This window comes from Vulpes vulpes, chromosome 2 (genome assembly GCF_048418805.1).
Source record: "Vulpes vulpes isolate BD-2025 chromosome 2, VulVul3, whole genome shotgun sequence".
Taxonomy (NCBI): Eukaryota; Metazoa; Chordata; class Mammalia; order Carnivora; family Canidae; genus Vulpes; species Vulpes vulpes.
In genome coordinates, this window is record NC_132781.1 from 86,395,163 (window position 1) to 86,422,058 (window position 26,896).

The 26,896-nt window shown below is 45.5% G+C and overlaps 1 protein-coding gene across 1 annotated transcript; it reads right to left on the reverse strand.

Annotated features, from left to right (window-relative positions):
- Nucleotides 1–22,230: 22,230 nt before the first annotated feature.
- LOC112912826 (cystatin-9-like) lies at nt 22,231–25,580 on the reverse strand. The gene is made up of 3 exons (XM_072743618.1): nt 25,308–25,580; nt 23,575–23,688; nt 22,231–22,707 (listed from the first exon to the last, which is right to left on the reverse strand). Exons 1-3 carry the CDS (start codon nt 25,569–25,571, stop codon nt 22,612–22,614), a joined length of 474 nt encoding a protein of 157 aa, XP_072599719.1. The 5' UTR covers nt 25,572–25,580; the 3' UTR covers nt 22,231–22,611.
- Between the last annotated feature and the right edge of the window lie 1,316 nt (nt 25,581–26,896).

Below are 26,896 nucleotides of genomic sequence, written 5' to 3' on the forward strand. Positions count from 1 at the left end.
GTTAACAAGGACACAATAACACAAACATTCCAGTGCGGCCGTGGAGACAAAACAAAAACTAAACCGAAGGACTGGCAGTTGGCCCTCCTTACAGATGAGGACTCTGTCCTCCAGGCGGGTGCAAAGGAAATCTCTCAAGACCCCCCAGATGAGGACCCTGTCCTCACAGCAGGGGCAAGGGACATCTCAAGACCCCTGGTAGATAGCCTGCCAGTGCGTCCGCCTAAGCCAATGTTGACCCAATACAGATTGGAATTCCTACAGGTAAAAGTACAGTTTAGAACTCTCAGAAAATATGCACGCAAAAGGTGGAAAAAGTCGAGTGCAATCACCACATGTGGGACCCTCCGGATAGGGTCCTGGGGGTCTCTCAGATCCGGGACGAGCCCCCAAATGTTGTGCCCAAGATTGTGAATCTGAGAAACCACCAAGAAGCTGACACCGATGCAAGCACACAAGGGTTTATTAGCAAGCTCGAGCTTGGGTCCAAGTATACCTGACACAGCAATGCAGGGGCTTGGACCCTGAAGTGGGTTACAGTTGGGTTTTCTATGGGCTGGTCTAGGGGATTTTCAGAAGGGGTGGAGAAATTTTTTTTCCCATTCCAATATGGGGTAAAGGGTGGGGGAGTTTCTTAAGATCTGATATGGGATTCTCTGCCTAGGGCATTCTGAGCTCTGCTGTCTTTCTGATATGGGATTCCCTGTCAAGGACATTCTGCAGTTTTTCCTGTAAAGTTCAGCTCTTATTCCCAGGGGCCTAAGATGGCTGTACTTGTGCTAATGCTAAACTTGAGGTGGAATGGCCTTAATTTTCTCGGCCTCCACAATCCATAAACATGGTCCCCGGAAATCTTTGACATTCACATGCCTCTGATGCAATCATTGCTCTGGAAACTCCAGCATCTACAGCCAATCTTGTCCATGTTCTTCTAACCTTTATTCGCTCTCTGTTTGCCTGATATTTTGCCTGATTGTTCACAGAGAAATTAGATCCCATCCCGCAGGAGCTGAATCCAAATCCTCTGCTCACCCCCACGACAGAAAAGAATATGCACAGCTCTGCACCCATCTTATCCTTCTCCACCATGGCAGAAGAAATGTGGCCACCCTCCCTCCTCCTATCTAAAAGTCTAATATGAGATAAGACTTGGATATAAAGGAAACCAGAATACTTTTTTGAACCATAGACACTTTAAAAAAGTAGTTGCAGCAGCACAGAAACACATACAAAACACACCCCCAAAGCAGGTGGAAGGAGGGTGTGCTGACTCCCCTCCCTTTCCTCCAGAGAAGCACACTCCCTCCCATGCCCCTGGAAGGTGACTTGGAGGAGAATGCCAGGAGGGGAGTGAATGGAGTGTCCTTCTTATCTTCTTATGCTGAAGGACAGGGAGTTGAGCATGAGAATGAGAATGCTGGACAAACAGATCTTGTTATTAAAAAAAAAAAATCCGGGGATCCCTGGGTGGCTCAGGGGTTTGGCGCCTGCCTTTGGCCCAGGGCGCGATCCTGGAGACCCGGGATAGAGTCCCACATCAGGCTCCCGCCATGGAGCCTGCTTCTCCCTCTGCCTGTGTCTCTGCCTCTCTCTGTCTGTGTGTGTGTGTCTATCATAAATAAATAAATCTTTTAAAAAAAAGGAAAAACAATCCTTATGTTCTTTTAGCCTCTCCACATAATTGAGTTACTCTTCCACAATCTCTTATCATTGTTCAACCCAATAGATAAGCATTTAGGGTTTGCCACTCCTCGGAGTCTTTGTTTACTCAGGAGGGCTCTGCCACGTGAAGCTTGTCAGGGACAAACTCGTCTGTTCTCCTCCCCCCTTCATAGAACTGACTTCAAGGTCATCCTCAAGGTCGGGGCCCCAGACGCTGAGAGGGTGGAGGTCAAGGTGGTGCCTCTGGGACGCAGTCCTTTCCAGCGTCTTTGGATTTGACCTCCTTCGTGGCCCTTCCTTGCTCCCTTCAGGGTGCTGCCCCACTCTCAGCCGCCATCTCAAGAGACACCCTGGATAGGGGCGATGACTTTGCAAGCTTCACATGCTCTTACTGGAGGACCCAGCCATCCCAATCCCTGGGATCAGTCCCGGGTGATCCAGATGAGGCAAAAGCAGAGGGCCATAATATCCCTAATCCTCTGCCCATCTAGCTTGTCGGGGTCAGCTCTATACCCATCTGACGCGGTGCTGGCACTTGGGAGGCACGCCAATCATGTGTGGAGGCACATGCTCCTCCGACTTACAGAGGCACAGCCAGGTGCCCTGAAATACCTGTCTTTGAAAAACAAATGTGAAGTCTTCACCTGTGACCTTTCTCCTGCTGAGCAGCCTTCTGCTCAGTTGCCCTCTAGGTGGAGGAAATACTAGGTATGCACATAGTTTAGCGAACTGAGGAAGGATTCCCTTGAAAGAAAACCCTTCAAGTTTCTGATGGTCAGTCAATGCTTTCAACCCGCTACATGTCCAGCCTTCTGAGTCACATGACTTGCTTGATTTCTCTCTTGTGGGCCTCTCATCAGGAGCTTTCAAACTGCTCAGGATGTAGGATTTACAGGGAAGAGTTTTCATCCCAGGATGGGTGGACACTGTGAAGTGGGGATCAGGGATTCATACAGCTGAGAAGAAGGCTGAGAGAGAGGCTCAGAAATGAAACCCTTAAAAGCCCATGGCCAATTGGTGATGCTAACATGATAAAGAGTTACAGCTCTTCACTGGCCCCTTCTGTGAGGAAAGTCAAACCTCTCAGCCCAGCAGACAGAGGAGCCTGGGCAGTGGCAAGGCTGTGGGCTTCAGTGTGAGAACCAGACCCTTCTGGAGGGAACCTTTCAACATGCCAGCCCTCACAGCTGAGGGAGGTTAGAAGCTAGGGCCAACCTCAGTGGAGGAGGGGCAAGGGCAGAGGCCAGGTACTTTTCAATGAGAAAGCAGCTTTCCTGGCCTATAGCTGACCAGGAATCTGTCACCGGGGTAAGTTAGCACAACCTCTCCTCAGTGGTTGTGGAGGTGCATATTCCTTGCAACCTCTTGAACACTGAGGAACTAGCATTCCTTGAGTGAAACTTTCAGTTAGCCCCTCCCAGATGGGTGGTAAGCTCTAGTCCCACATTAGCCTTGAGACGCAATGGAACTGGCTGTCTTGGACCCTAAACAGAAGCTTACCTTAATGTCAGCTATCCACTGGCCTCTCAATGAGTGGTTTTTGAACCTAGCTCCTTGGTAAGTTTGGAGGGGCCATGTAAAGTGCTGTCCACCTCTAGGGGATGTAGGCCTTCCTGGAATGCCCCTCTGACAAGCTTTTCACATCAGGGAGTTTAAATTACATGTCTCAGCAGTGGTGCTGGTGCAAAGGCAAAGCAGTCTACTTATCTCTGAGGACAAATCTTTCTCTGAGGGAAGCTCTGTACTAAGCCTCTCACATAGGTGAGATAGACTACCCCCACAGCACCTGTGAAGGATCAGTGGCAATGAACTGACGATAATTAGGAACTTTGACCTTCCTAGCTGGCTAACCTTTATCAAGGCAGTTCAAAACTATCTCAACAGCAGATTTGGAAGTGTGGTACATATGCACTGGGGTGCTTCTGCGACACCACAGTTTCTTGAATGCAGGTTTTTACTAGCATCTTTAAAAGGAAGGTAGAGGCCTCTCCACAGAGTTGCATATGGGCAGAAGGTTGTCTGCTTCACTTTGAGGGCAAAGCATTTAAGAAAAAAAAGAAAACCAAGCCTTCCCAGAGTGCCCTTCAATGAGCACTTACCCTGAGGGAGTTTAACAGCTAACACCACACGTTGGTGTGTTGTCACAGTGGAAAAGCCAGGTACTTAACACTTAGGAAGACCTTTCTTGGCCTACAGCTTGCAACTAGTCTAACTCTGGAGTCAGGACCTCTCTCAAATGTTGATATGGAGGGGCAGGTACAAGGAGAAATAGGATCTCTGTGACACAGCATTCTACAAATAAAATTTCATCTAGCCTTTGTCTTTAGGGAGGTAGGCCTTGGCTCAACAATGGACTGGAGGCCCAATGGAACTTGCTGTATGAGTGTCCTTTGAAGGCAGCTTTCCACTCGCTACTCAAGGGGTTAGCAACTACACAGTGTGTTTGGAGAGGAACTAAAATGCACTGAAAAACACTTGGAGACAAGCCTTTCTAGAATGCACCTTCCAACTAGCTTTTCACATCAGGGAGTTGAAACCTAGTGTCCTCAGCTGTGTTGGAAGTGCAAAGGGAAAGCAGTTTACCTATATCCAAGGACAAAGCTTTCTCTGAGGGAAGCTCTGCACTAGGCCTCTCTTACAGGCGACTTAGACCTTACTTCCCAGCAGCTGTGAAGGAGCACTGGAAATGACCTGACATTAATTCTGTGACTCAGGCATTCCTAGCTGGCTAGCTTCTCGATCAAGGAAGTTTAATCCTATATATACAGCAGTTTTGGAGGCCTGATAAATATGGGCTGGAGGGCCTCTGGAAGCCACAGATAATTGAATGTAGGTTTCCACTAGCCTTTTCAAAAAGAAGGTAGACTTCTCTTCAAGGGTTGCTTACTGGCAGTGGAAAGGTGGTCTGCTTCACTTTGAAACCAGCTTTCTCAGACGTACTCTTCAATGAGCATTCACACCTGAGGGACATTTTGCATTTTGCTTTTGTTTGCTTTTTGTTTCTAACTGTCCCAAATCACAGTTAGAAGCTAGCCCTCCATTTTGGTGTGTTGGCTCAGTGGAAAGGCCAGGTGTTTAACACTGAAAGACTTTCTTGGCCTGCAGCCTGCAACTAGTCTATCACCAGAATGATTTAGAACCTTTCTAAAATTTTCATGTGGAGATGCAGTGACAAACTGATATTGTTAAGTCTTAGACACTAGTGATCTTTGGTTAGGGTCAGGGTCAGGGTCACGGTGAGGGTTAGGATAAGGGTCAGGGTCAAGCTTAGCATCAGGGTCAGGGTTAGTGTCAGGGTCAGGATTAGGGTTTGTTTTACGGTCAGGGTTGGGGTTAGGGTAAAGGGTTAGTTAGAGTTAGGGTTGGCATTTGGGTCAGTTGTATGTCTTAGGAGCTTGTGGTTTGTGTTTGGTTTTCTGTTACTGATACATCTAGTATTATGGTTAGGTTAAGGTTAGGATAAGTTTAGAGTTAGGGTTATTATTGGTGTAGAGTGTGAGTTTGTATATGGTATCTGGGACTCCCAAAATCTTCGATGACTTAGTTTTAAGCACTATATTCTGGTTGTTGTTTTGAGGATGGCCTGGCTCCATCAATTCAGAGGCCACTCGAGATAATCCCACTCCAGGCCTCTGCTGGGGTGATAATAGACATGGCAGGCATCTCCTGAGCTGAGATAAGGAGGGGATTTTTGGCTCTAAGTACTCTTTATATGGATATTCAATTTACTTTGTTTTTATCTGTATGTGTGCACCTTTGTCATCAATACTAACAGTTGTTATTTTATTTCTATTTTTTATTTTTTTGAAAAAAAACACGTATTTTTTTAATTTTTAATTTTTTAAATAAATTTATTTTTGATGCTATTCAATTTGTCAATATATAGAATAACACACAGTGCTCATCCCATAAGGTGCCCCCCTAAGTGCCCGTCACCGAGTCACCCCCACCCTCTACCCAGCTCTCATTCCACCACCCCTAGTTCGTTTCCCAGAGTTAGGAGTATCTCATGTTCTGTCTCCCTTTCTGGTATTTCCCACTCATTTTTTCTCCTTTCCCCTTTATTCCCTATCCCTATTTTTTATATCCCCCAAAAGAATGAGACCATATAATGTTTGTCCTTCACTGATTGACTTATTTCACTCAGCATAATACCCTCCAGTACCATCCACATTGAAGCAAATGGTGGGTATTTGTCATTTCTAATGGCTGAGGAATATTCCATTGTATACATAGACCACATCTTTATCCATTCATTTGTCGATGGACACCGAGGCTCCTTCCACAGTTTGGCTATTGTGGACATTGCTGCTAGAAACATCGGGGTGCAAGTGTCCCAGCATTTCACTGCATCTGTATCTTTGGGGTAAATCCCTTGCAGTACAACTGCTGGGTCATAGGGCAGATCTATTTTTAACTTTTTGAGGAACCTCCACAAAAGGTTTTCCAAAGTGGCTGCACCAGTTCACATTCCCACCAAAGTGCAGGAGGGTTCCCCTTTCTCCACATCCTCTCCAACATTTGTGATTTCCTGCCTTGTTAATTTTCCCCATTCTCACTGGTGTGAGGTGGTATCTCACTGTGGTTTTGATTTGTATTTCCCTGATGGCAGGTGATGCGGAGCATTTTCTCATGTGCTTGTTGGCCATGTCTATGTCTTCCTCTGTGAGATTTCTGTTCATGTCTTTTGCCCATTTCATGATTGGATTGCTTGTTTCTTTGGTGTTGAGTTTAATAAGGTCGTTATAGATCTTGGAAACTAGCCCTTTATCTGATACGTCACTTGCAAATATCTTCTCCCATTCTGTAGGTTGTCTTTTAGTTTTATTGACTGTATCCTTTGCTGTGCAAAGGTTTCTTATCTTGAAGTCCCAATAGTTCATTTTTGCTTTTGTTTCTTTTGCCTTCGTGGATGTATCTTGCAAGAAGTTACTGTGCCTGAGTTCAAAAAGGGTGTTGCCTGTGTTCTCCTCTAGGATTTTGATGGACTCTTGTCTCAAATTTAGATCTTTCATCCATTCTGAGTTTATCTTTGTGTATGGTGAATGAGAGTGGTCCAGTTTCATTGTTCTGCATGTGGATGTCCAATTTTCCCAGCACCATTTATTGAAGAGACTGTCTTTCTTCCAGTGGATAGTCTTTCTTCCTTTGTCGAGTATTAGTTGACCATAGAGTTGAGGGTCCACTTCTGGATTATGGATTCTGTTCCATTGATCTCCGTGTCTGTTTTTGTGCCAGTACCACACTGTCTTGATGACCACAGCTTTTTAGTACAACCTGAAATCTGGCATTGTGATGCCCCCGCTATGGTTTTCTTTTTTAAAATTTCGCTGGCTATTCGGGGTCTTTTCTGATTTCACACATCATAAGATGATTTGTTCCAACTCTCTGAAGAAAGTCCATGGTATTTTGATAAGGATTGCATTAAACGTGTAAATTTCCCTGGGTAACATTGACATTTTCACAAATTAATTCTTCTAATCCATGAGCATGGAATATTTTTCCATCTCTTAGTGTCTTCCTCAATTTTTTCAGAAGTGGGGATCCCTGGGTGGCGCAGCGGTTTGGCGCCTGCCTTTGGCCCAGGGCGCGATCCTGGAGACTCGGGATCGAATCCCACGTCAGGCTCCCAGTGCATGGAGCCTGCTTCTCCCTCTGCCTATGTCTCTGCCTCTCTCTCTCACTGTGTGCCTATCATAAATAAATAAAATTAAATTAAAAAAAATTTTTTTTTCAGAAGTGTTCTGTAGTTTTTAAGGTATAGATCCTTTACCTCTTTGGTTAGGTTTATTTCTAGGTATCTCATGCTTTTGGATGCAATTGTAAATGGGATTGACTCCTTAATTTCTCTTTCTTCAGTCTCATTGTTAGTGTATAGAAATGCCACTGACTTCTGGGCATTGATTTTGTATCCTGCCACACTCCCAAATTGTTGTATGAATTCTAGCAATCTTGGGTTGGAGTCATTTGGGTTTTCTATGTAGAGTATCATGTCATCTGCGAAGAGGGAGAGTTTGACTTCTTTGTCAATTTGAATGTCTTTTATTTCTTTTTGTTGCCTGATTGCTGAGGATAGGACTTCTAGTACTATTTTGAATAGCAGTGGTGAGAGTGGGCATCCTGTCGTGTTCCTGATCCCCCAGTGGCTCTCCATTGAGAATGATATTTTCTGTGGGCTTTTCATAGATGGCTTTTAAGATGTTGAGGAATGTTCCCTCTATCCCTACACTCTGAAGAGTTTTGATCAGGAATGGATGCTGTATTTTGTCAAATGTTTTCTCTGCATCTATTGAGAGGATCATATAGTTATTGCTTTTTTTTCTTGCTGATATGATGAATCACATTGATTGTTTTACGAGTGTTGAACCAGCCTTGCATCCTGGGGATAAATCCCACTTGGTCATGGTGAATAATCTTCTTAATATGCTGTTGGATCCTATTGGCTAATATCCTGTTGAGAATTTTTGCATCCATGTTCATCAGGGATATTGGTATATAATTCTTTTGGTTGGGTCTTTGATTTTGGAATTAAGGTGATGCTGGCCTCATAGAACGAGTTTGGAAGTACTCCATCTCTTTCTATCTTTCCGAACAGCTTTAGTGGAATACGTATAGTTTCTTCTATAAACATTTGATAGAATTCCCCTGGGAAGCCATCTGGCCCTGGCCTTTTTTGTCTTGGGAGGTTTTTTATGACTGCTTCAATTTCCTCCCTGGTTTGGCCAGTTCAGGTTTTCTATTTCTTGCAGTTCCAGTATTGGTAGTTTGTGGTTTTCCAGAAATGCATCCATTTCTTCTAGATTGCCTAATTTATTTGCTGCTCATAATATGTCTTTAAAATCATTTGTATTTCCGTGGTGTTGGTAGTGATCTGTCCTTTCTCATTCACGATTTTATTAATTTGAGTCTTCTTTCCCTTCTTTTTAATAAGGCTGACTAATGGTTTATCTATCTTATTAATTCTTTCAAAGAACAAACTCCTGGTTTTGTTAATCTGTTCCACAGTTATTCTGGTCTCTGTTTCATTGAGCTCTACTAGAATCTTTATTAACTCTCTTCTTCTGTTGGGTGTAGGATCTATTTGCTGTTTTTTTTCTAGCTCCTTTAGGTGTAAGGTGAGCTTTTGTATTTGAGTTCTTTCCAGTTTTGGATGGATGCTTGTATTGCGATGTATTTCCCCCTCAGGTGTGCTTTTGCTGCATCCCAGAGATTTTGAATGGTTGTATCTTCATTCTCATTAGTTTCCATGAATCTTTTTAATTCTTGTCTAATTTCCTAGTTGACCCTTTCATCTTTTAGCAGGATGGTCCTTATCCTCCATGTGTTTGAAATCCTTCCAAATTTCTTCCTGTGATTTATTTCTAATTTCAAAGCATTATGGTCTGAGAATATGCAGGGGACGATCCCAATCTGTTGGTATCGGTTCAGACCTGATTTGTGACCCAGTATGTGGTCTATTCTGGAGAAAGCTCCATGTGCACTTGACAAGAATGTGCATGCAGTTGCATTTGGATGTAAAGTTCTGTAAATATCTCTGAAATCCATCTGGTCCAGTGTATCATTTAAAGCTTTCATTTCTTTGGAGATGTTGTCTTAGAAGACCTATAGAGTGTAGAAAGTGCTAGATTGAAGTCGCCAAGTATAAGTGTATTATTATCTAAGTATGTCTTAACTTTGGTTATTAATTGATTGATATATTTGGCAGCTCCCATATTCAGGGCATATATATTGATGATTTTTAAGTCCTCTTGTTGGATAGATCCTTTAAGTATGATATAGTGTCCCTCTTCATCTCTCACTACAGTCTTCCGGATAAACTCTACTTTATCTGATATAAGGATGGCTACCCCTGCTTTCTTTTGAGGACCATTTGAATGGCACATGGTTCTCCAACCTTTATTTTCAGGCTGTATGTGTCCTTCTGTCTAAAATGAGTCTCTTGTAGACAGCAAATAGATGGGTCCTATTTTTTTTATCCAGTCTGAAACCCTGTGCCTTTTGATGGGGTCATTAAGCCTTTTCACATTCAGAGTTAGTATTGAAAGATATGAGTTTAGTGTCATCATGATACCTATTCAGTCCCTGCTTTTGTGGATTGTTCCATTGGACTTCCTCTTTCTTTTACCGAGTCCCTCTTAAAATTTTTTGCAGAGCTGGTTTGGTGGTCACCTATTCTTTCAGTTCCTGCCTATCTCAGAAGCTCTTTATCTCTCCTTCTATTCTGAGTGAGAGCCTTGCTGGATAAGTTATTCCTGGTTGCATGTTCTCATTTAGGACCCTGAATATATCCTGCCAGCCCTTTCTGGCCTGCCAAGTCTCTGTGGAGAGGTCTGCTGTTAACCTAATACTTCTCCCCATAAAGTTTGGGGATCTCTTGTCTCTTGCTGCTTTAAGGATCTTCTCTTTATCTTTGGAATTTGCAAGCTTCACTAATAAATGTCAAGGTGTTGATCGGGTTTTATTGATTTTAGGGGTGATCTCTTTATTTTCTGGATCTTAATGCCTGTTTCCCTTCCCAGATTAGTAAAGTTTTCAGCTAGGATTTGTTCAAATAGATATTCTGGCCCTCTGGCCCTTTCGGCACCCTCGGGAACCCCAATTAAACGTAGGTTTTTCTTCCTCAGGCTGTCATGTATTTTCCTTAATCTATCCTCATGATCTTTTCATTGTTTGTCTCTTTTTTCCTCAGTTTCCCTCTTTGCCATCAACTTGTCTTCTATGTCACTCACTCATTCTTCTACCTCGTTAAGCCTTGTCATTAGGACCTCTAGTTTGGATTGCATCTCAATTAATTGATTTTTAAATTTTTGCCTGATTAGACCTGAATTCTGCAGTCATGAAGTCTCTTGCGTCCTTTATGCTTTTTTCTAGAGCCACTAGTAGCTTTATAATAATGCTTCTGAATTGGCTTTCTGACATTGAATTGTAATCCAAATTTTGAAACTCTGTGGGAGAGAGGACTGTTTCTGATTCTTTCTTTTGAGATGAGGTTTTCCTTCTAGTCATTTTGGTCAGTGCAGAGTGGCCAAAAACAAGTTGTATTGGGAAAAGGAGAAAAAGAGAGAAGAGAAAGAAGAAAAGAAAAAGAAAAAAAGGAGAAAAAAAGGAAAGAATAGAGGGAAGAGAGGGGAAGAGAAGAGAAAAGAAGGGCGGGGGCGGGGGAAGCAAACAGAAAACTAAAAACAAAAAACAAGGGGGAGTATCCTCTGATTCTGTATACTGTAAATCCCTTGACTTCCCCTGGAACTTTCTAGTGCTGCTTGGTCAATTTGTTTTTCCCCTATCAGTCTAGCTGGTCTTTTGGGGGAGGGGCCTGCTGTGCTGATTCTCAGTGTTAGCACTTGGGGGAGCTGCTCTGCTCCCTGCCTGGTGCAGGGCTCAGTGAATATTGTTTAACCTGTTTATCCCGTGAGACCACTGTGAAGCTCAGTGGGGGTTGTTTATCCTGTGAGGCCCCAGGAGGAACAACAGTGGTGGAGGCCAGCTCTCCAGCCCTGGATTCAGCTCCTGCAGTAACTACGGAGCTCTCAGTCTGCAGAGGCCTGGATGCTGTGGGGGCGGGGGCCTCTGATCTGCTCAGCGTGGGGCCGCCTGAGGCAGGAGCGTCCTTGCTGTCCTGTGCCTTCCTGGCTTCTGCCTGTCCCTGGGGGAGCGCCAGATCTTGGGCTGTGTCCCCTGTGCCCTGTGCACCCAGGCCTGTCCTGTTGGAATCGTGTGCCCGTCTGCGCTGCTCCCTCTGCATGGAGCCTCTGCTGGAGCCGCCCGGGAGGTGCTCCTGGGGCTGCGCAGCTACTCCTGGGGCCACGCAGCTTCCTCCACCGGGAGCTGCCACCTGGGCCACCCCGGAGCTGCTCCCGGGTCCAGCCGTGGGCATGCTGCAGACCTTTAGGGAGCTCCACGGTGGGATGTGGCATGCCCTCCCCCGGAGCCCATGTCCTCTGTTAGTGTCCCAGGGAGCCCAAGGGCATCCCCGCCCACCTGGGGTCCTGCTCCAACTCCCTGTGAGCGCCTTTCTGCCCGGGAAGATTGGTGCAGCTCCTGCTTCTCCAGGACGGGGCTCTCCTGTCCTGGGGACACTCGCTCCGGCCTTAGCCCGGCTCCTCACGGGGCCCCTCCCCCTTGGTGCCTTTTGTTTCTTTATTTCTTTTCCCCGTCTTCCTACCTTGATAGAAACCGAACTCTTCTCACTGTAGCATTCCAGCTGTTCTCTCTTTAAATCTCAAGCCGAGTTCGTAGGTTTTCAGGATGATTTGAAGGTTATCTAGGTAATTTGGTGGAGGTAGGTGACTTGGGGACCCTACTCTTCTGCCATCTTGCCCCGCCTCCCCAAAAGCACGTATTTGTGTAGGTAACAAGGCAAGCATTTCCCATTCTTGAGTTTGCTAACAAAGGCTTTCCAAAAGGTAAAGAGCACAGAAGCAAGAAAGACATCAGGCCATAAAGGAAAATGAATACAGGGGCAGCCCCAGTGGCATAGCGGTTTACCGCCGCCTGCAGCCTGGAGTGTGATCCTGTAGACGGGGGATGGAGTCCTGCATCGGGCTCCCTGCATGGAGCCTGCTTGTCCCTCTGCCTGTGTCTATGCATCTCTCTCTCTCTCTGTGTCTCATAAATAAATAAGTAAAAAATCTTAAGAAAAAAGAAAGAAAATGAATACAGGATGCTGATACAGAATTCAAACATAATGGTGAGAGAGAGAGGGTGGTCAGGGACCATGTAAAGCAGAACGGTCCAACCGGGTGAAGATCGGGGAAGAGGAGCAGTGCGTCTCAGTCACACTCATGTGGGTCACTCAGTGACCGCTTTAGAATACAGATTCTGATTCAGTTGGTCTGGAGAGAGATGCTGACTCTCTCTCAAGCTCCTCAGCAATGCCAATGCTGCTGCTGCTAGACCACACTTTGGGCTGCACGGTGCCAGCAGCTAAGAGCAGCACAGCCTTCTCAGGAAGGAAAATACATCCTATCCTATGATAAAACATGTTTTAGTATCACAGCTCATTTGCAATCAGTAAAGAAGTGAATGACATCACTGTACCCCAGGAGTCTTATCAGTTCATCATGCAGCTTTTCTAGAATATTAATATTTTATGCCACAAGAAGGAACAGTTAGGCGCTAACATCATTGGCCCAGCTGAACTTGGTAAGCTGACGGGGAACAGGGTGTCATAGTCAATGTCTTGTCACCACATGCTCTTCTCATTGGCCTGGACCAGCCATGGGCACTGTTCCCGAGGTGGTTATTGCCGACATTTAATCGTGCATTTACCTTATGCTCCAGGATTCAGCAGCCTCATTCTCTCTATATATCCTCTTCCTTCCACCTATGTCACCTTTACATTTTTTTAAATACAGTGCTGTACTTTAAATATTTAATAATCAGAATGTATGTATCTTTTTGACTGTACTGCATTTTAATTATTTAGAATTATTTCTTTTTTTCTTATTTATCTAATCATAGAATTTAATAGACTTTGAATGTTCGTGTCCTGAAGCCACAACCTAAAAGTTTAGATCCAACAATGAGTTTCCCACACATACATTGTGATGGCGTTTATAAAAATGACAACCCAAACTGTATTACACCACAATTCTGAAAGAGGAAGCAGAGTCTAGGCCTTGTAATGGACTTTGACTGGATAGACCATCATTTTGAGGCATGTTTCAAAAAAGGGTAGAAGTAATTCAGCCATTTATATACACTCTCCCACATGCCCTCAAGGAAATCTGGATCCTCAACTGTTTGGATAGCTTCTGTTTTCGAGCTGAATTACAAAGCAAAACATGAAAGTGAGAAGTTCAAGTGCAACGTACCAGCAGATGCTCCACAGTTTCTCCAGCACAAAGTCAATGCCTATAACTTAAGTGATTTAAGTATCAAAGCTTCAGAAATCTACCATTAGGTGCCCATGTGAAGGGGAAATGTTATGGGTGTTTAAAAAGACCAGATTAGGAGTTATGCAATAAAAACAACAGTGGCAATTGTTTCCAGAGTATAAGTGGAGCTTTTAAGGCTGAACTGCTCAGAAGGCTCTTACTCTGCTCTCCTAATTCATTTTCCACATTTTCTGTTACCATCAGAAACAAAAGAGTTGGTGTCAGAGAGATTTCGAAAATCCTACCCTGCTGGCTCTGAAGGTGGAGGCAGAGCCACGAACCCAGGAATGCAGGGAGACAGCAAGAGAGACTGGAATTGGAAGGAAACTGATTCTTCTTTGAGCTTCTAGATGTTCTACACTGCAGACATGTTGCTGTTAGCAGTATGAAGCTCCTTTCAAGTTTCTGACTTCAGAACCATAAGAGCACTTACATATTTGTTTTAAGCAACTAATGTGGGGATATTTTGCATCAGCAGAAGGAATCTCATATGGACATAGTCAATAAAATTATTTGGGGAAACTGAGAAAAAAATGAAATGAGAGAAGATATTTGTAAATGACAAATCCAATAAAGAGTTAGTATCCAAAATATGAATCTAAACATCCAAAACATGAATTATCCAATTGAAAATGGGCAGAAGACATGAATGGACATTGTCTCTAACAAGACATCCAGATGGCCACCAGACACATAGAAAGACACTCAATCATCATCAGGGAAATGCAAATCAAAACCATAAAAAGATATCACCTGACACCTGTCATAATGGCTAAAATTAACAATACAAGAAACAACAGGTATTGGTGAGGACGGGGAGAGAGGGGAACCCTCTTGCACTGCTGGTGGGAATGCAAACAGGTGCAGCCACTGTGGAAAACAGTATGGAGGTTCCTCAAGAAGTTAATGATAGAACTATGATTCATAAATTGTACAATTGGTATTTACCCAGGGAATACAAAAGTACAGATTTGAAGGGGCACATATACCCCAATGTTTATAGGAGCATTATCAACAATAGCCAAACTATGGAAACAGCCAAGATATCCATCAACAGATGAATGGTTAAAGGAGATGTGGTAGATATACACACTGGAATATCACTCAATTATCAGAAAGGATGAAACGATGCCATTTACAATCTAAAAGGAATTATGTTAACTGAAGTGAGTCAGAAAGACAAATACCATACAATTGTATTTATATAAACAAACGAGCAAAGGGTAGGGGCAATGAGAGAGGCAAACTAAGAAACACGCTCTTAGCTATAGAGAATAAACTAATAAAAACCTGAGGAAGGTTCGGGGGGATGGGGAAAACAGGAGATGGGGATGAAGGAGGGCACCTGTGAGGAGTATCACTATGTTGTACAACTGAAACTAATATTATACTGTGTTAACAAAGAGGAATTTAAATAAAACTTGAAAAAAATAACTGTCAGAAACATCTTCTTAATTACCCTCAGCTAATCTCTGTAGCGTTTGGCAAGCTCTCTCCTATGAATGTCACATTTCACCTTCTCTAAGTGGTTGTCTTTTTACGTAGTCCTTTATACATCAGCATAGCAGAAACTTTAGAGAGTTCATAGGATATTAAGAAAGCGTATTATCCTTATGTGGCAGGAGTGGGGAAGCTGGATGACAGGTTAATGAATAATTATACTATCATTTGGTAAGTATAGTGTTTGGAGGTGAAAAAAGTCTACATACAGAAATTTTCAGTTTGTTTCTTATTGTTAGTGAATGATTATGTGTTAGATGTTGTTGTAACAATTTTTCTGCTGAAATCTCCTGTTCAGAATATCTATAAGCATGACTGGGAGAAGAGCAAAGAAGTTTGACATTAAACTGGACACCATCCCCTTGCTGGCAGCCAAAGCCAACGGCAGGATCACCAGCGATGTGAATATGGCCTGGGCACCCGGGCAGGGGCCCCCAGTGACACTGCCTGATGGGTGGGATCTGGCATGTGTGATTTTTCACAGGTGATGTACAAGAAAGACTATGAGAAAAGCAAAGGGAAGATGATTGGAGCCCTGAGCATTAATGATGATCCCAAGATGCTTAATTCTTTGAAGACAGCCAAAAACCAGAGTGATGTGAGTGTCTTTGTAGATCTATCTTGCTTTCAAGATGATGCCCCTCTTAATATGCCCAAGGAGAGGTAGCACATAGAAGGATTCCATATCCATGGGCTCTATCATGTTCACAACAAACTTCTGGGAATGAACTTTAGAAGTAGAAAGATTTCCCAGATTCTTGTATCTTTGAGAAGAGAAATTTCTGATTTCTACTTGATGTCCATTTCACTTTGAAAACCATTTGTTTTAATATTCATTTTAAGGGTAGGTGTAGGACTAGGGTAGGGTTAAGTGTAGGGTAGGGTTAGGTATAGGGCTAGGGGTATGATTAGGATTATATGTAATGGTGAGGATAGGGATAAGGGTATGTGTGGGGGTATGGGTAGGTGTAGAGGATTGGTTATGGGTAGAGTTATTAGCAGGGATGCAGCTAGGTGTAGCAGTAGGATTTATGCAAACGGTAGGGTTTAGTGTGGGTATAAGGATAGTAGTAGCATTAGGTTTAGGTATAGGGGCGCTGGTATGGTTAGGAGTAATGGTAAGGGTAAGAGTAGGTTTAGGTGTAGGGATAGGTTTAGAATCAGGGGTAGGTATAGTGATATAGGTAGGATGAGGGGTAGAAGTATGTTTAAGGGTAGGGGTAGGGTTACAGCTAGGGATAGGGATAGTTTTAGGGGTAGGATTAGGAGAAGGGTTAAGGGTATGTTTAAAGGTGGTGGTGGGGTAAGAGTAGTGCAAGGGTAGGGGTAACTGTTGGGGTAGGGAAGGGTTAGTCATAGGGGTAGGGATAGTGTTAGTGTAGGAGCAGAGTTAGGGGTATGAGTAATGTAAGGGTAGGGTTAGAGGTTGGGATAGTGGTAGAGTTTGGGGTAAGTGCACGGGTAGCGTTAGGGGTAAGGTTAATGTCAGGTGGGGAGTATGGGTATAGTTAGGGTTAGATGTAGGAGTAGTGTAGGCATAGGGGCACAGTTAGGGTTAGGAGTAGGTGTAGGTGTTGGGTATGGATAGAGTTAGGGGTAGGTAGGGGTAGTGGTAGGGGTAGGAGTAGTGTTTGAGGTAGGGGTAGGGTATTGTTAGGGGAAGAGGTAATGGTGGGTTTAGGGGTAGGGGTACGGGTATAAGTAGTGCAAGAGTAGGTGTAAGGTCAAGGAGAGGGTAGAGTTAGTCATAGGTGTCAGATTATTGTTAGGGCAGGAGGTGTGGTAGTGGTAATGTAGGAATATGGTTAGGGGTTGGGGTAAGGGTAGGTGTATGGGAAATGTTGGGATAGGGGTATGGGTATGCTTATGGGTAGTGGTAGGGATAAGATTAGGTTTAGACTTAGTGGTAGGGGTATGGGTAGGTGTATGGCTAGGTTTAGGAGTTGACATATTTTAGGGGTAGGGATAAGGTTAAGGGTAGGGGTTATGATAGGGTTAGGAATAGGGGTAGGTGTAGGGCTAGGAATAGAGTTAAGGCTAGGTGTAGGGTAGGGTAAGCTGTAGGGTTTGGGGTAGAGGTAGGGTTTGGGGTAAAGTTATTGGTAAGTTTAGGAGTAGGAGGAGGGGCAGGTTTAGGGATAGATTTTGGATTAGAATTAGGAGTAGGGGTAGGGGTAGAGTTAGAGTTAAGGATAAGGTGAGGGGTAGGTGTAGGTGATGGGGTAGGGATAAGGTTAAGGTTAGTGGTAGGGTTAGGGGCAGGGTTAAGCTTACGAGTAGGGGTATGGTAGGGTTAGAAGTAGGGGTAGGGTTAGGTGTAGGGTTAGAGGTATAGGTAGGGTTAGGGATAGAATTAGGGTAGGGGTATGGTTAGGGTTGGGGTAGAGGTATAGATAAATTTAGGGGTAGGGGTAGGGTTATGGGTAGGTATAGAGCAGGTTTAGGGTAAGGGTAATGGTAGGAGGAAGGTTAGGGGTACATTTAGGTGAGGTGTAGGTTTAGGGTTAAGGGTAGATTTAGGAATAGGAGTAAGGTTAGGGGTATGAGTAGCTATAGTGTTAGGGGTGGGGAAAGTGTAGGATAGGAGTATAGTTAGTGGTATGTGTGGGGCTTGTTGTAGGGGTAGGGTTATACCTGTGAGTAGGTGTAGGTGTATGGTAGGATTCGGGGTAGTGGTAGGGTTAGGAGAGGTTTAGGGTTAGGGGTTGAGTTAGGAATGGGGTAGATTTAGGCAAAGGAGTAAGGGTAGGTGTAAAGGTAGAGTCACAGGTAAGGGTAGGGATAGGGGTAGTTGTAGGGGTAGGGGTAGGGTTAAAGGTAAGGTAAGGTGTAGGGTTAAGGGTCCAATTAGGGCTATCAGTTTGGGTAGGGTTAGGAGTAGGATTAGGGGTTGTGGTAGAGTAGGGGTAGTGGTTGGAGTAGGTTTAGTAGTAGGGTTAGGAGTAGAGGTAGGAGTAAGCTTAAGAATAGGGTTTAGTGTAGGGGTCATGGTGGGGGAAGGATTAGGGGAGTGGTAAGCATTGGGTTAGGTGTAGGGGTAGGAGTAGGAGTAGGGTTAGGGGAAGGGGATATGGCTAGGAGTAGGTGCAATGGTATGGTTGCTGGTAGAGGTAGGGAGAGGGGTAGGGTTAGGGTTAGTGGTGGGGTAGGGTTAGGTTTCGGTGTCGGTATAGGTTTAGGAGTAGGGTTCAGGTTAGGGGTAGGGCTAAGGGAGGAGTAGGAGTTACAGTAAGTGTAGATGTAGGGGTAGGGGTAAGTGTAGGGTTAGGGTTAATGGTAGGGTAATGGGGAAGTGGTAGGGTATTTGTAGGTTTAGGGCTAGTGGTAGGGTTAGGGTTAGGGGCATGTGTAGATACTATACTAGTAGGGTTCTGGTTAGTGGAAGGTGTAGATGTATAGGTAGAGGTAGGGTAAGAGTATAGGTACAGTTAGGGATAGGGGTAGTGTAGGGGTAGATGCAGGAGTAGGGTTAGGGGTATGAGTGGGTGTATGGGTAGGTGTATTGGTATTGGTAGGGTTAGTGTTAAGTTTATGTGTAAGGGTAGGTTTAGCATTAGGGATTGGGTAGGGCTAAGGGGAGGAGTAGGATTAGGGTTAGGAGTTGGTATAGCAATAGGGTTATAGTTCAGTATAGTGGTAGGGGTAGGGTAGGGTTAAGGGTAGGGTTGGGGTAGGGGTGAAAGTAGAGTTAGGGGTAGGGTTAAGGGTAGGTTCATGGGTAGGTTTAAGTGTGGGGAAAGGTTAGTTGTAGTGTTAAGGGTAGAGGTAAGGGTAGATGTAGAGTTGGGTGTATGGGTACAGATATGGTTAGGGGTAGGGATAGGTTGGGGTTAGATGTATGGGTAGGGTTAGTGGTAGGAGTGGGGTCAAGGGTAGTAATAGGGTTAGGGATAGGGGTAGGGATATGGGCAAGGGTAGAGGTAGGGGTAAGGTGGGGTTAGGAGTGTGGGTAAGTGGGTAGTGGTAGTGGTAGTAATAGGGTTAGGGATGGGGTCGAGGTAGGTGTAAAGATAGGGTAGATGAGAGGTAGTGTTAAGGTTGGGGGTAGAGTAAGGTTAGAAGCATGGGTAGGTGTAGGGGTAGGATTAGGTGTAGGGTAGGGTGACTGATAGGGGTTGAGGTAGGGCTAGTTGTAGAATTAGGGGTCTGGTTAAGCGCAGTCTTAGAGTAGGGTTAGATGTAGGGGTAGGGATGGGGTACGTGTAGGATAGGGGTCAGGTCAGGGGTCGGAATAAGTGGAGAAGTAGGGGTCATGGTAAGTATAGTGTAGGTGTAGGTGTAGGGTTAGCATTAATAGTAGGGTTAGGTGCATGGCTAGAGATAGGGTTTGGAGTAGGGTTAGGGTTAGGGGTAGGAGTAGGCATAGGTGTAGGTTTAGGGCTTAGGGTAGAGTTAGGGTTAGATGTAGCGCTAGGTATAGTGGTAGGTTTGGTTTAGTGGTAGGTGTAGGAATAGGGTTAGCAGTAGGGTTTAGGGTACGGTTAGAAGTTGTTAGGTGTAGTGGTAGGAGTAGGTATACCTGTAGGGGTACAGTTAAAGTTAGAGATTTGGGTCTGGGTATAATAGGTTTAGTGGTACAAGTAGAGGAGTGGTATGGGAAGGTGTAAGAGTAGAGGTAGGGTAGGAGTGTTGGTAGGGTAGGGTTAGTGGTAGGGTAATGGTAATGGTAGAAGTAGGGTTAGGATTAGGAGTGAATGTAGGCATAGGGTAGGATTAGGGTTAGAGTTAATGGTAGGGGTGAGGTAAGGTTAGAAGTAGGTTTAGGGGTAAGAGTAGAGGTAGGTTCATGGGTAGGTTTAGGTGTAGGGTATGATTTGGTGTAGTGTTAAGGATAGGGGTAGGGGTAGACATAGTTGTAGGGGTATGGGTAGGGTTAGGTTAGGGTTAGGGGTATAAGTAGGGGCAGGGGTAGTAGTAGGGGTAAGGTCAGGGGTAGTTGTAGGGGTTGGTTTAGGGGTAGGGGTAGGGATAGGAGTAGTGTTAGGGGTAGGGGTAGCAGTAAGGGTAGGAGTAGGGGTATTGGTGGAGTTATGGTTCTGCAGCCTTCATGGCTCTGGTCCAAAGATGAGTGTGGCCATGACTAAAGTCTTGTCCTGTCTCACAAAACTCCTTGTGATTGAGCATACCCTCTCTCCCTAGGCATCAGCCGGGGGGAGAGAACATAGGTAAGATTCACCCATGGAAGATTGAGGACACGGCCAGGTTTAGAGGGGCCCAGTCCCCTATTCTCTGACTGACCCTCTCTGCCCTAGACAGTGGATGACAATAGTCATTTCCTGGTATGAGGCCACTGAGAACCCTGGGGGCATGTAGCACTGGCCAACTATGATGAATTCCCTTTGATATCCAGAGAGGCCCAGGGAGCTGGCTGAGGGCCCTGGCCTGGAAATGAGAGGGCCAGATCAGCTCATTGTTCCATGGTGTCTGACTCTCAGTCACAGCCTTGGGGACAAGAGTTAAGGTGGACTTTAGTGCTGCAACTGAGCCAACAGCAAAGTGAAGATTCCAGGGGTTGTTGTCACCACTGTGATTATCAGTGGCCCTGAGTGTGGGCCTGGGGAGAACCCACTGATGGAGAGGGTGGGAATAATAGGCCTTGTCCAAGGGTGAATTACAGCCCCAGCTGCAATCCCAACTCCTGGTGCTGAAGAATTTGGTCCACCCCCCCGCTGCCATCCAGCCCACACAGCTGGGGCACCCCATGGCCTTTCCTCACCATCTACAACACCTGGTGCCCAATGACACCACATTGGGTGTGGACCATGACACTCATCCTGAACCCACTATTTTCATAGAACCACACAAACATGGAGGGTCCAAGTCACATTTCTCTCCCATGTGAAGACAAGGAGATAAACTCATCCCCACCAAAGTGTAGACATCTATAGCCCCTGCATTGTCCCATAATGTGAGACAACTCCTTCCCACACATCACTAGTCAGCAGGCAAGTGCAAGAAGTTCCTCATAGTAGTGGGTGATGTGATATGTGGTTAGATGGAGGCTGGCAGCCTCCAGAACAGTAGTCACAGTGAGGTGATGCTAAGAGAAAGGATTCATCAAGAAGCTCTAGTACTCATGAACCTGTATCCCAATAAATCCAGAGTTGGACCATTCAACACAGCAGCTATCATGTTACAGACAAAAAGGTAACTGCGCATGAATTTGGAAGATTATGTCACTTGTTCCAGTGATACTAAGAAGGCTAAACATAAAGGAAGCAGGAGAGTTGAAAGGTGAGTGAACAAGTCTGCTTCCACAGTGTCTGTAAACCTTTCTACCCTATATAGAATGTGAATTTTTGAAATATAGTAATCTGATAATCATGAAAATAAAGTGTAAATTATAAAGGTGTATTCAGTCCAAGATTAAATTATAGGTGACAGGACACTGACTGGGTACATTCACTTCATGGGCACTGCAGAGGAATCTATGTCAGTGGGGATGGGGGGAGTGGCAGCCAAAGGACCAAACAGAGCTCCTGCTTGTGTTTGTAAAGAGTTTCACTGGAAGACAACACTGTAATATATACTCATATGTTCTATGGAGCTTTCAAAGCAATGATGAGGAGATGAGAACAAAACTGGTGGCCCACAAAGGCCAAAATAGTTGAACTCTATTTGTAGAAATTGTCTGGCAAATCTGTACCCAGGAAATTCAGGCAGAGTCTCATAGCTTTTGGTAGAGTAGTGACACTCAAGATTTCATTGTGTATCTCTTGGGATTTCATGAAAATGAAAACTCCTTGTCCAAAAGTGGAGAATCCCTGATGCAACATTTTTAAGGTTCCAGGACTTGCTGCTACTGCTCGTAGTGGTTGGATCACTCTGTGGGTGGAAGCTACAGGTACTCTCATATCCTCACAGATGTATGGATCAGGGAATGGGTGTGAGCAAGCCCCCCAATACAGGGGACTTATGTGTTTTGAGGGTCTGAATGCCTGTCTGGGTCCATCCTGCACTTTGGGCTCTCTTTTGGATCATGGTCATTGCACCTTTAGGGAGCAGGTGATTCCTCATGAGCCTTAAGGCAGCAGCTCAGAGTCTCCTGCACTTCCAGGTTGTGCCCCTGGAGATGACACCAGAGGTCTGCATGGGAAAAGAACCCTCCACCTGGGGCCACTCCACTGCCCTGCTGGGATGAGCCCTTCACCTGCCCAGCCCCTCTATCTGGAACCATGCCATACAAAGCTTCTTGAAATGCTAATGTTTAATAATTTTTCTACATAAAAAATGAACAATGAAGAATTTTCACAATGCCCATATATGAGATATCAGATTTTGTAAATAAACAGTACATAACCTGAAGCTGCTCAGCCACTGAAGGGTGACCAACAGGACATGACTGGTGTTCAGGAGAACAATCAGAGCCACGTGTTCTGGGATCTCATTAGTGGATGCCATTCAAGCAGGCCGTTTTTTGTTTTTTTGTTTTTTGTTTTTACAGAGAGAGATAACACAAGCAGGGAGCATGGTAGGCAGAGGCAGAGGGAGAAGCAGACTCCAACGAGCAGAGAGCCTGATGCAGAGCTTGATCCCAGGACCTGGGATCGTGACCTCAGCTGAAGTTAGACACTTAACTGAGTGAGCCACCCTCCAAGCAGGTCTTGTTCCAGAGTTCAAATATTGTATTCCAGGGATCAGTGCTGATGGTGAAGAAGCAGGTGATGATCTGAGGGCAAGCACAGGGATGGAAAGTGGGTGAGAATGGTTGAAAACAGTGGCTCCTGCTGTAAACACCACACATATCCCAACCACCCATACCGGCATTAGCAACTGGGGATACAGGCTGTGATTCTCAGGTGCAGCCCCACCTGAGCACTGCTTGTTCTGAATGCAGGACCTTGTCCTGACTTCAGGGGCTTCTGTGCCATTTTCTCATCCTTAGGCCTGTGGTCTCCAGGGCAACACTCGGGCTGATCCAGTGTGACCCATGCACATAGTACAATATTGCGGTGCTCTTTCCTAGGGGTTCTATCTCAGGGGAGCCCCTCACCCTAGGGGGGTTCACCTTGACGTTCTCCCCAAAGCAGTAACTGATAGTCCATGGAATCTGGTCAGGGCATGGGAGGTGAGCTGTGGTCCCCTCTTCAATCCCCATCCCATTGGCCTTTTTTCTCAGGGGGACCTGAGAAAGCCAGTCTAGCAAAGGCCATGTTGCCCATCTCAATTTTCTCCTCCTGAATTCTGTAGGGAAGGCACATCAATAAAGACCAGAGGAGGAATATCCAATGGCTTTCCCAAGAGACATGGACCCTTGGCCAGGAGCAATGTCACCACTGTGGCCCAAGTGGCTGGCAACTGGAATGGGGTGAGTGGGCAGAGTCAGTTCCCAGTCTGGCCAGGGGCTACAAGTGCACCTGAAGGATGGCCTGCCCAGCTGGGCTCCTATGTAGCAACAGTGGTGGGCATAACAGTGCCTGCAGCTCTGTCACTTCTCTATGTGCCTAGGAATGACAATGTCACCTACCCCACTTTCCCCTCTGTCCCAAGCTGAATCCTCAGTTGTGTGACCTGAGAGACTTACTATATGTCTTACATTGTTCTGTCCTGAACTTGATTGAAAGGGACAGTTGTCAATGTCTTCATCAAATTTCCCACATCTTGTTCTTTTAAGCTGCAGCTCCATGGAAAATGCCATCATCTTCTTCTCCTTGAATTGTAATTGACATTGACATTAGTGTGATAATCTGTCTCCTGTTTCCCTTGAACAACTGCCAGTGTGGAACCATGCACTGTGGGGAAAGCCTCAAACACTCCTCCACATAGGGAGCTGCCTCTGGGCTTGGCTGAGCTTGCTGGGGATAAAGCCAAGCTTGGGGAGTTCAATCAAAGAAGCCTGTGTTTGCTGTCGGACTCACGGTAGAGGCAGGCCTGGTCACACACCATTCATACATCACACACTATAGCCTCACATCCCCAAATGCCCTAGGGAGACTCAGCCCAACTTCCAGCATGCTTCTGAAGCTACAACAGCACTTCCAGGGTACAGGTGCTGAATGCTTGGTGCTTTGGTGTTGGCTCTTCAAGATTCTGCTGAATAATTTCGGCTGCAGAGTAGCAGTCTCATCTACAACTCCATCATCACACCTTTCAACTGACTGACAACAGGAAATTGGCCTTCAGTGCTATTGTAATACTCACATGAGCCCATGAGTGCTTGGGGGTGTACACAACCCCCACCCCCTCAACTATGGCTTCTGGATACCTCTTGTCCTATTAAAAAGTGCAGCTGGAATTTTCTGTACTCTTCTCTGCTCAATTCGTTCCATTCCATACCCACTACTCCACCCTCCATTACTCCCCACACTCTAACTCAGTGTGAGTGTAGATCTAGGGGCTCCAGAGCAGAGGTCTAACCTGAGAGAGCTGGGACAGCAGGACAAGCTGGGACCTGGCTCAGCAATATTCACAGAGGTTGGAGCTCCTTGCAGGGTGTAACTCGCACTACCCTTCCCTCTGTATCTTGGGGCAGAAGTCCTCTCCCTCTGGAGAATACCCCAACATGTGCACACATACTACACACACTCAGTGATGCATTCATGCTACTCACACCCATAACTACTACATGCACTCACAGACACCCAGAAAGGGACATACAGTCACTCAAAAACTCATACTTACACATATGCACACTCTTCCATGCTTTCTAAAGCACGCACATCCAACCTACAGCTAGATCTGCTCCTGATACAGCCCATGTGGAAGCAACCTTCCTGGCTGCATTCTGTCGACACAGCATTACAAGGACAATGCTTTAGGATCGAGAAGCATGGTATGGGAAGAGGGTAAAGTAGCATCCATCCCCTTAGGTGGAGACCATAAGGAGGAGCTCAGAGAGGAGGCTGCTCTGGAAGGGGAGAATCCTTGCTGCTTTGATCTTTAGGCCCTCTCCTTCCCTTTCTCCATGTCTATTGTTTCTTTCTGCATATGTTTTCCTAGAATATTTCTTCAATCCATCTCTGATATTTTCTCAATCTATCTTCTCTTCCTCCTTTCTGTCTTGTTCTTTTCCATATTCAGTATCTTTATTTTCTCATAGTCTGTATTTTGATCATCAATAAGTAACTTCATATAAAGATAAAAATTGGAACATCTTACATGTGGTAGACATTGACCAGGGTAATTAAATTTTCAAATTCTTTCATATAAATGAAATTTACAGTTTGTATTTTTGCTGTATTTAATGAACTTCAGAACAAAATCTCTAGATAGGACCCTCCTGATCTGACTTTATAGCAAATGCAGATTAGACCAGGGTGTGGTACCTACCTGCTCTATCCTAGAATCCAGGATGCGCACCAACCTGTAGGCCTTCGTGTCATTGCTCTGCAAGTTGAATACATGTAAGGCATACTCCACGGTAGCAGAGAGGAAGATCTCCATGGTTTTCTGGTCATTATTATCTACTTCCTCTCCAGATCTTGACCCATGAGTCACTAGGAATGGGGAACCTAAGAGAAACAGCAGCAAGGTCGCAGACAGAGCCCACCTACACTGCCAGCGTGGCATGGCTACAGGCATCTGGGCACTCATGGCCTTTGCTTTCCCAGCTCAGGTTCCAATCAGAAGCTCCCTAGGCATTGGTCCAGTACATTGGCTTCATAACAACTCCCTCTGGATTTCCTATCTACTATTACACACTGTCCCTTCCCACATTTCACCCTGCCTTCCCCATCCCAAGCTGCAAAATTGTCTTGTGTCCAGAGAGAGGGACAAACCCAGGCAGGGTGGGTTGGAAAGAACCAGCAATGGGAGGCAGAGGTCCTCTGTAGCTGAGTCCCAGCCACAACATCCCCCTCAGCTCCTCACTGGGCAGAAACTTCATTTGGATGCCCCAGAATCAAAGGCTGATACAAGGACATAAGAGCAAGGGGTAGAAATGGAAGATGACCCCAGGACACAGCAGTAGGGTGAGGGCCACTGAGACAAGGACAGATCCAAAAGAGGATGAGTGGCCAAGAGCCAGCTTTGATGGGGACAGAGGCAACCTGCCCAGGGAAAAATGGGTATCTTTGGAAGGAAGGAACATTGAGCTCTTGATGGGGTCAGTTATCTGTATCCCCCTCATGTCCCCAGCTCCCCTAGAGTAGTGGAGTTGACAAGGCTCACTGGATCCGAGGATGATGCCAGGCTAGGAGAATTCAAGTTCCTGGAACCAGAAGCTTCCAGCTGAGCTCGCTGTATCTCCCTTTGCACTTCTCAGCCTCTGGATATGCTGTCATGTGCTCAGCCTGGGGGCCTAGATGCATGATGTAAGCACTCACTCTCCAAAGGTGTTGCAGCAAAAGTGACCCTTGACACACACTGAGCCTATAGATCCCTTTGTAGGAATTTGCTCTAGAAGAGAGAAGGTGGAGTGAGGGAGAAACAGACACAGAGCAGTAAACCACTGAGCTCCCAGGGTTGGCTGAGCTGTGCATCAGTGCCCTCTCGTGGCAGAGGTCCTGAAGACTCAGCGGACACAATTTCCTGTATGCAGAGTCTGGGTTCTGGAGAAGGACCCTCACAGCCTCCATCTGGAGCAGCCGATGGGACTCTGGAAGGACTAAAGAGCACATTCTTCCAAACAAGGCTTCAACTCTGTGCCTGTGAAAGGTTTCAGCCTTTGCCTGCTGCTCCTTGTGAACTCAGGTGGACCAGAATGGCCTGTGGACACCCAGAGCCCTGGGCCTTTCCATCAGCCAGGATTCTGACCCAGTCATTATGGCAGGGCTGGAAAGTTTGCATCTTCACCTGCTCTCGGGTGCTTCATCTGCTCCCAGGGGATGCTGATTGTCCTGATCTCTGGACCACATGTTAGGGAGCACAGTTCAGAGTGAGTCCCTGGTGGGGGGAGGGGTTGCAGCCAAATTGCAAAG

What these genes read in the sequence shown, in the direction of transcription:
- LOC112912826 (XM_072743618.1), bottom strand. Translation starts at nt 25,571, where the DNA reads ATGAGTGCCCAGATGCCTGTAGCCATGCCACGCTGGCAGTGTAGGTGG. An exon ending in TGGATTCTAGGATAGAGCAG is followed by an intron (nt 23,689 to 25,307) that starts GTAGGTACCACA and finishes TTACAATTCAAG; the next exon opens with GAGAAGAAGATGATGGCATT. An exon ending in CAAGTTCAGGACAGAACAAT is followed by an intron (nt 22,708 to 23,574) that starts GTAAGACATATA and finishes GCTTGCCCTCAG; the next exon opens with ATCATCACCTGCTTCTTCAC.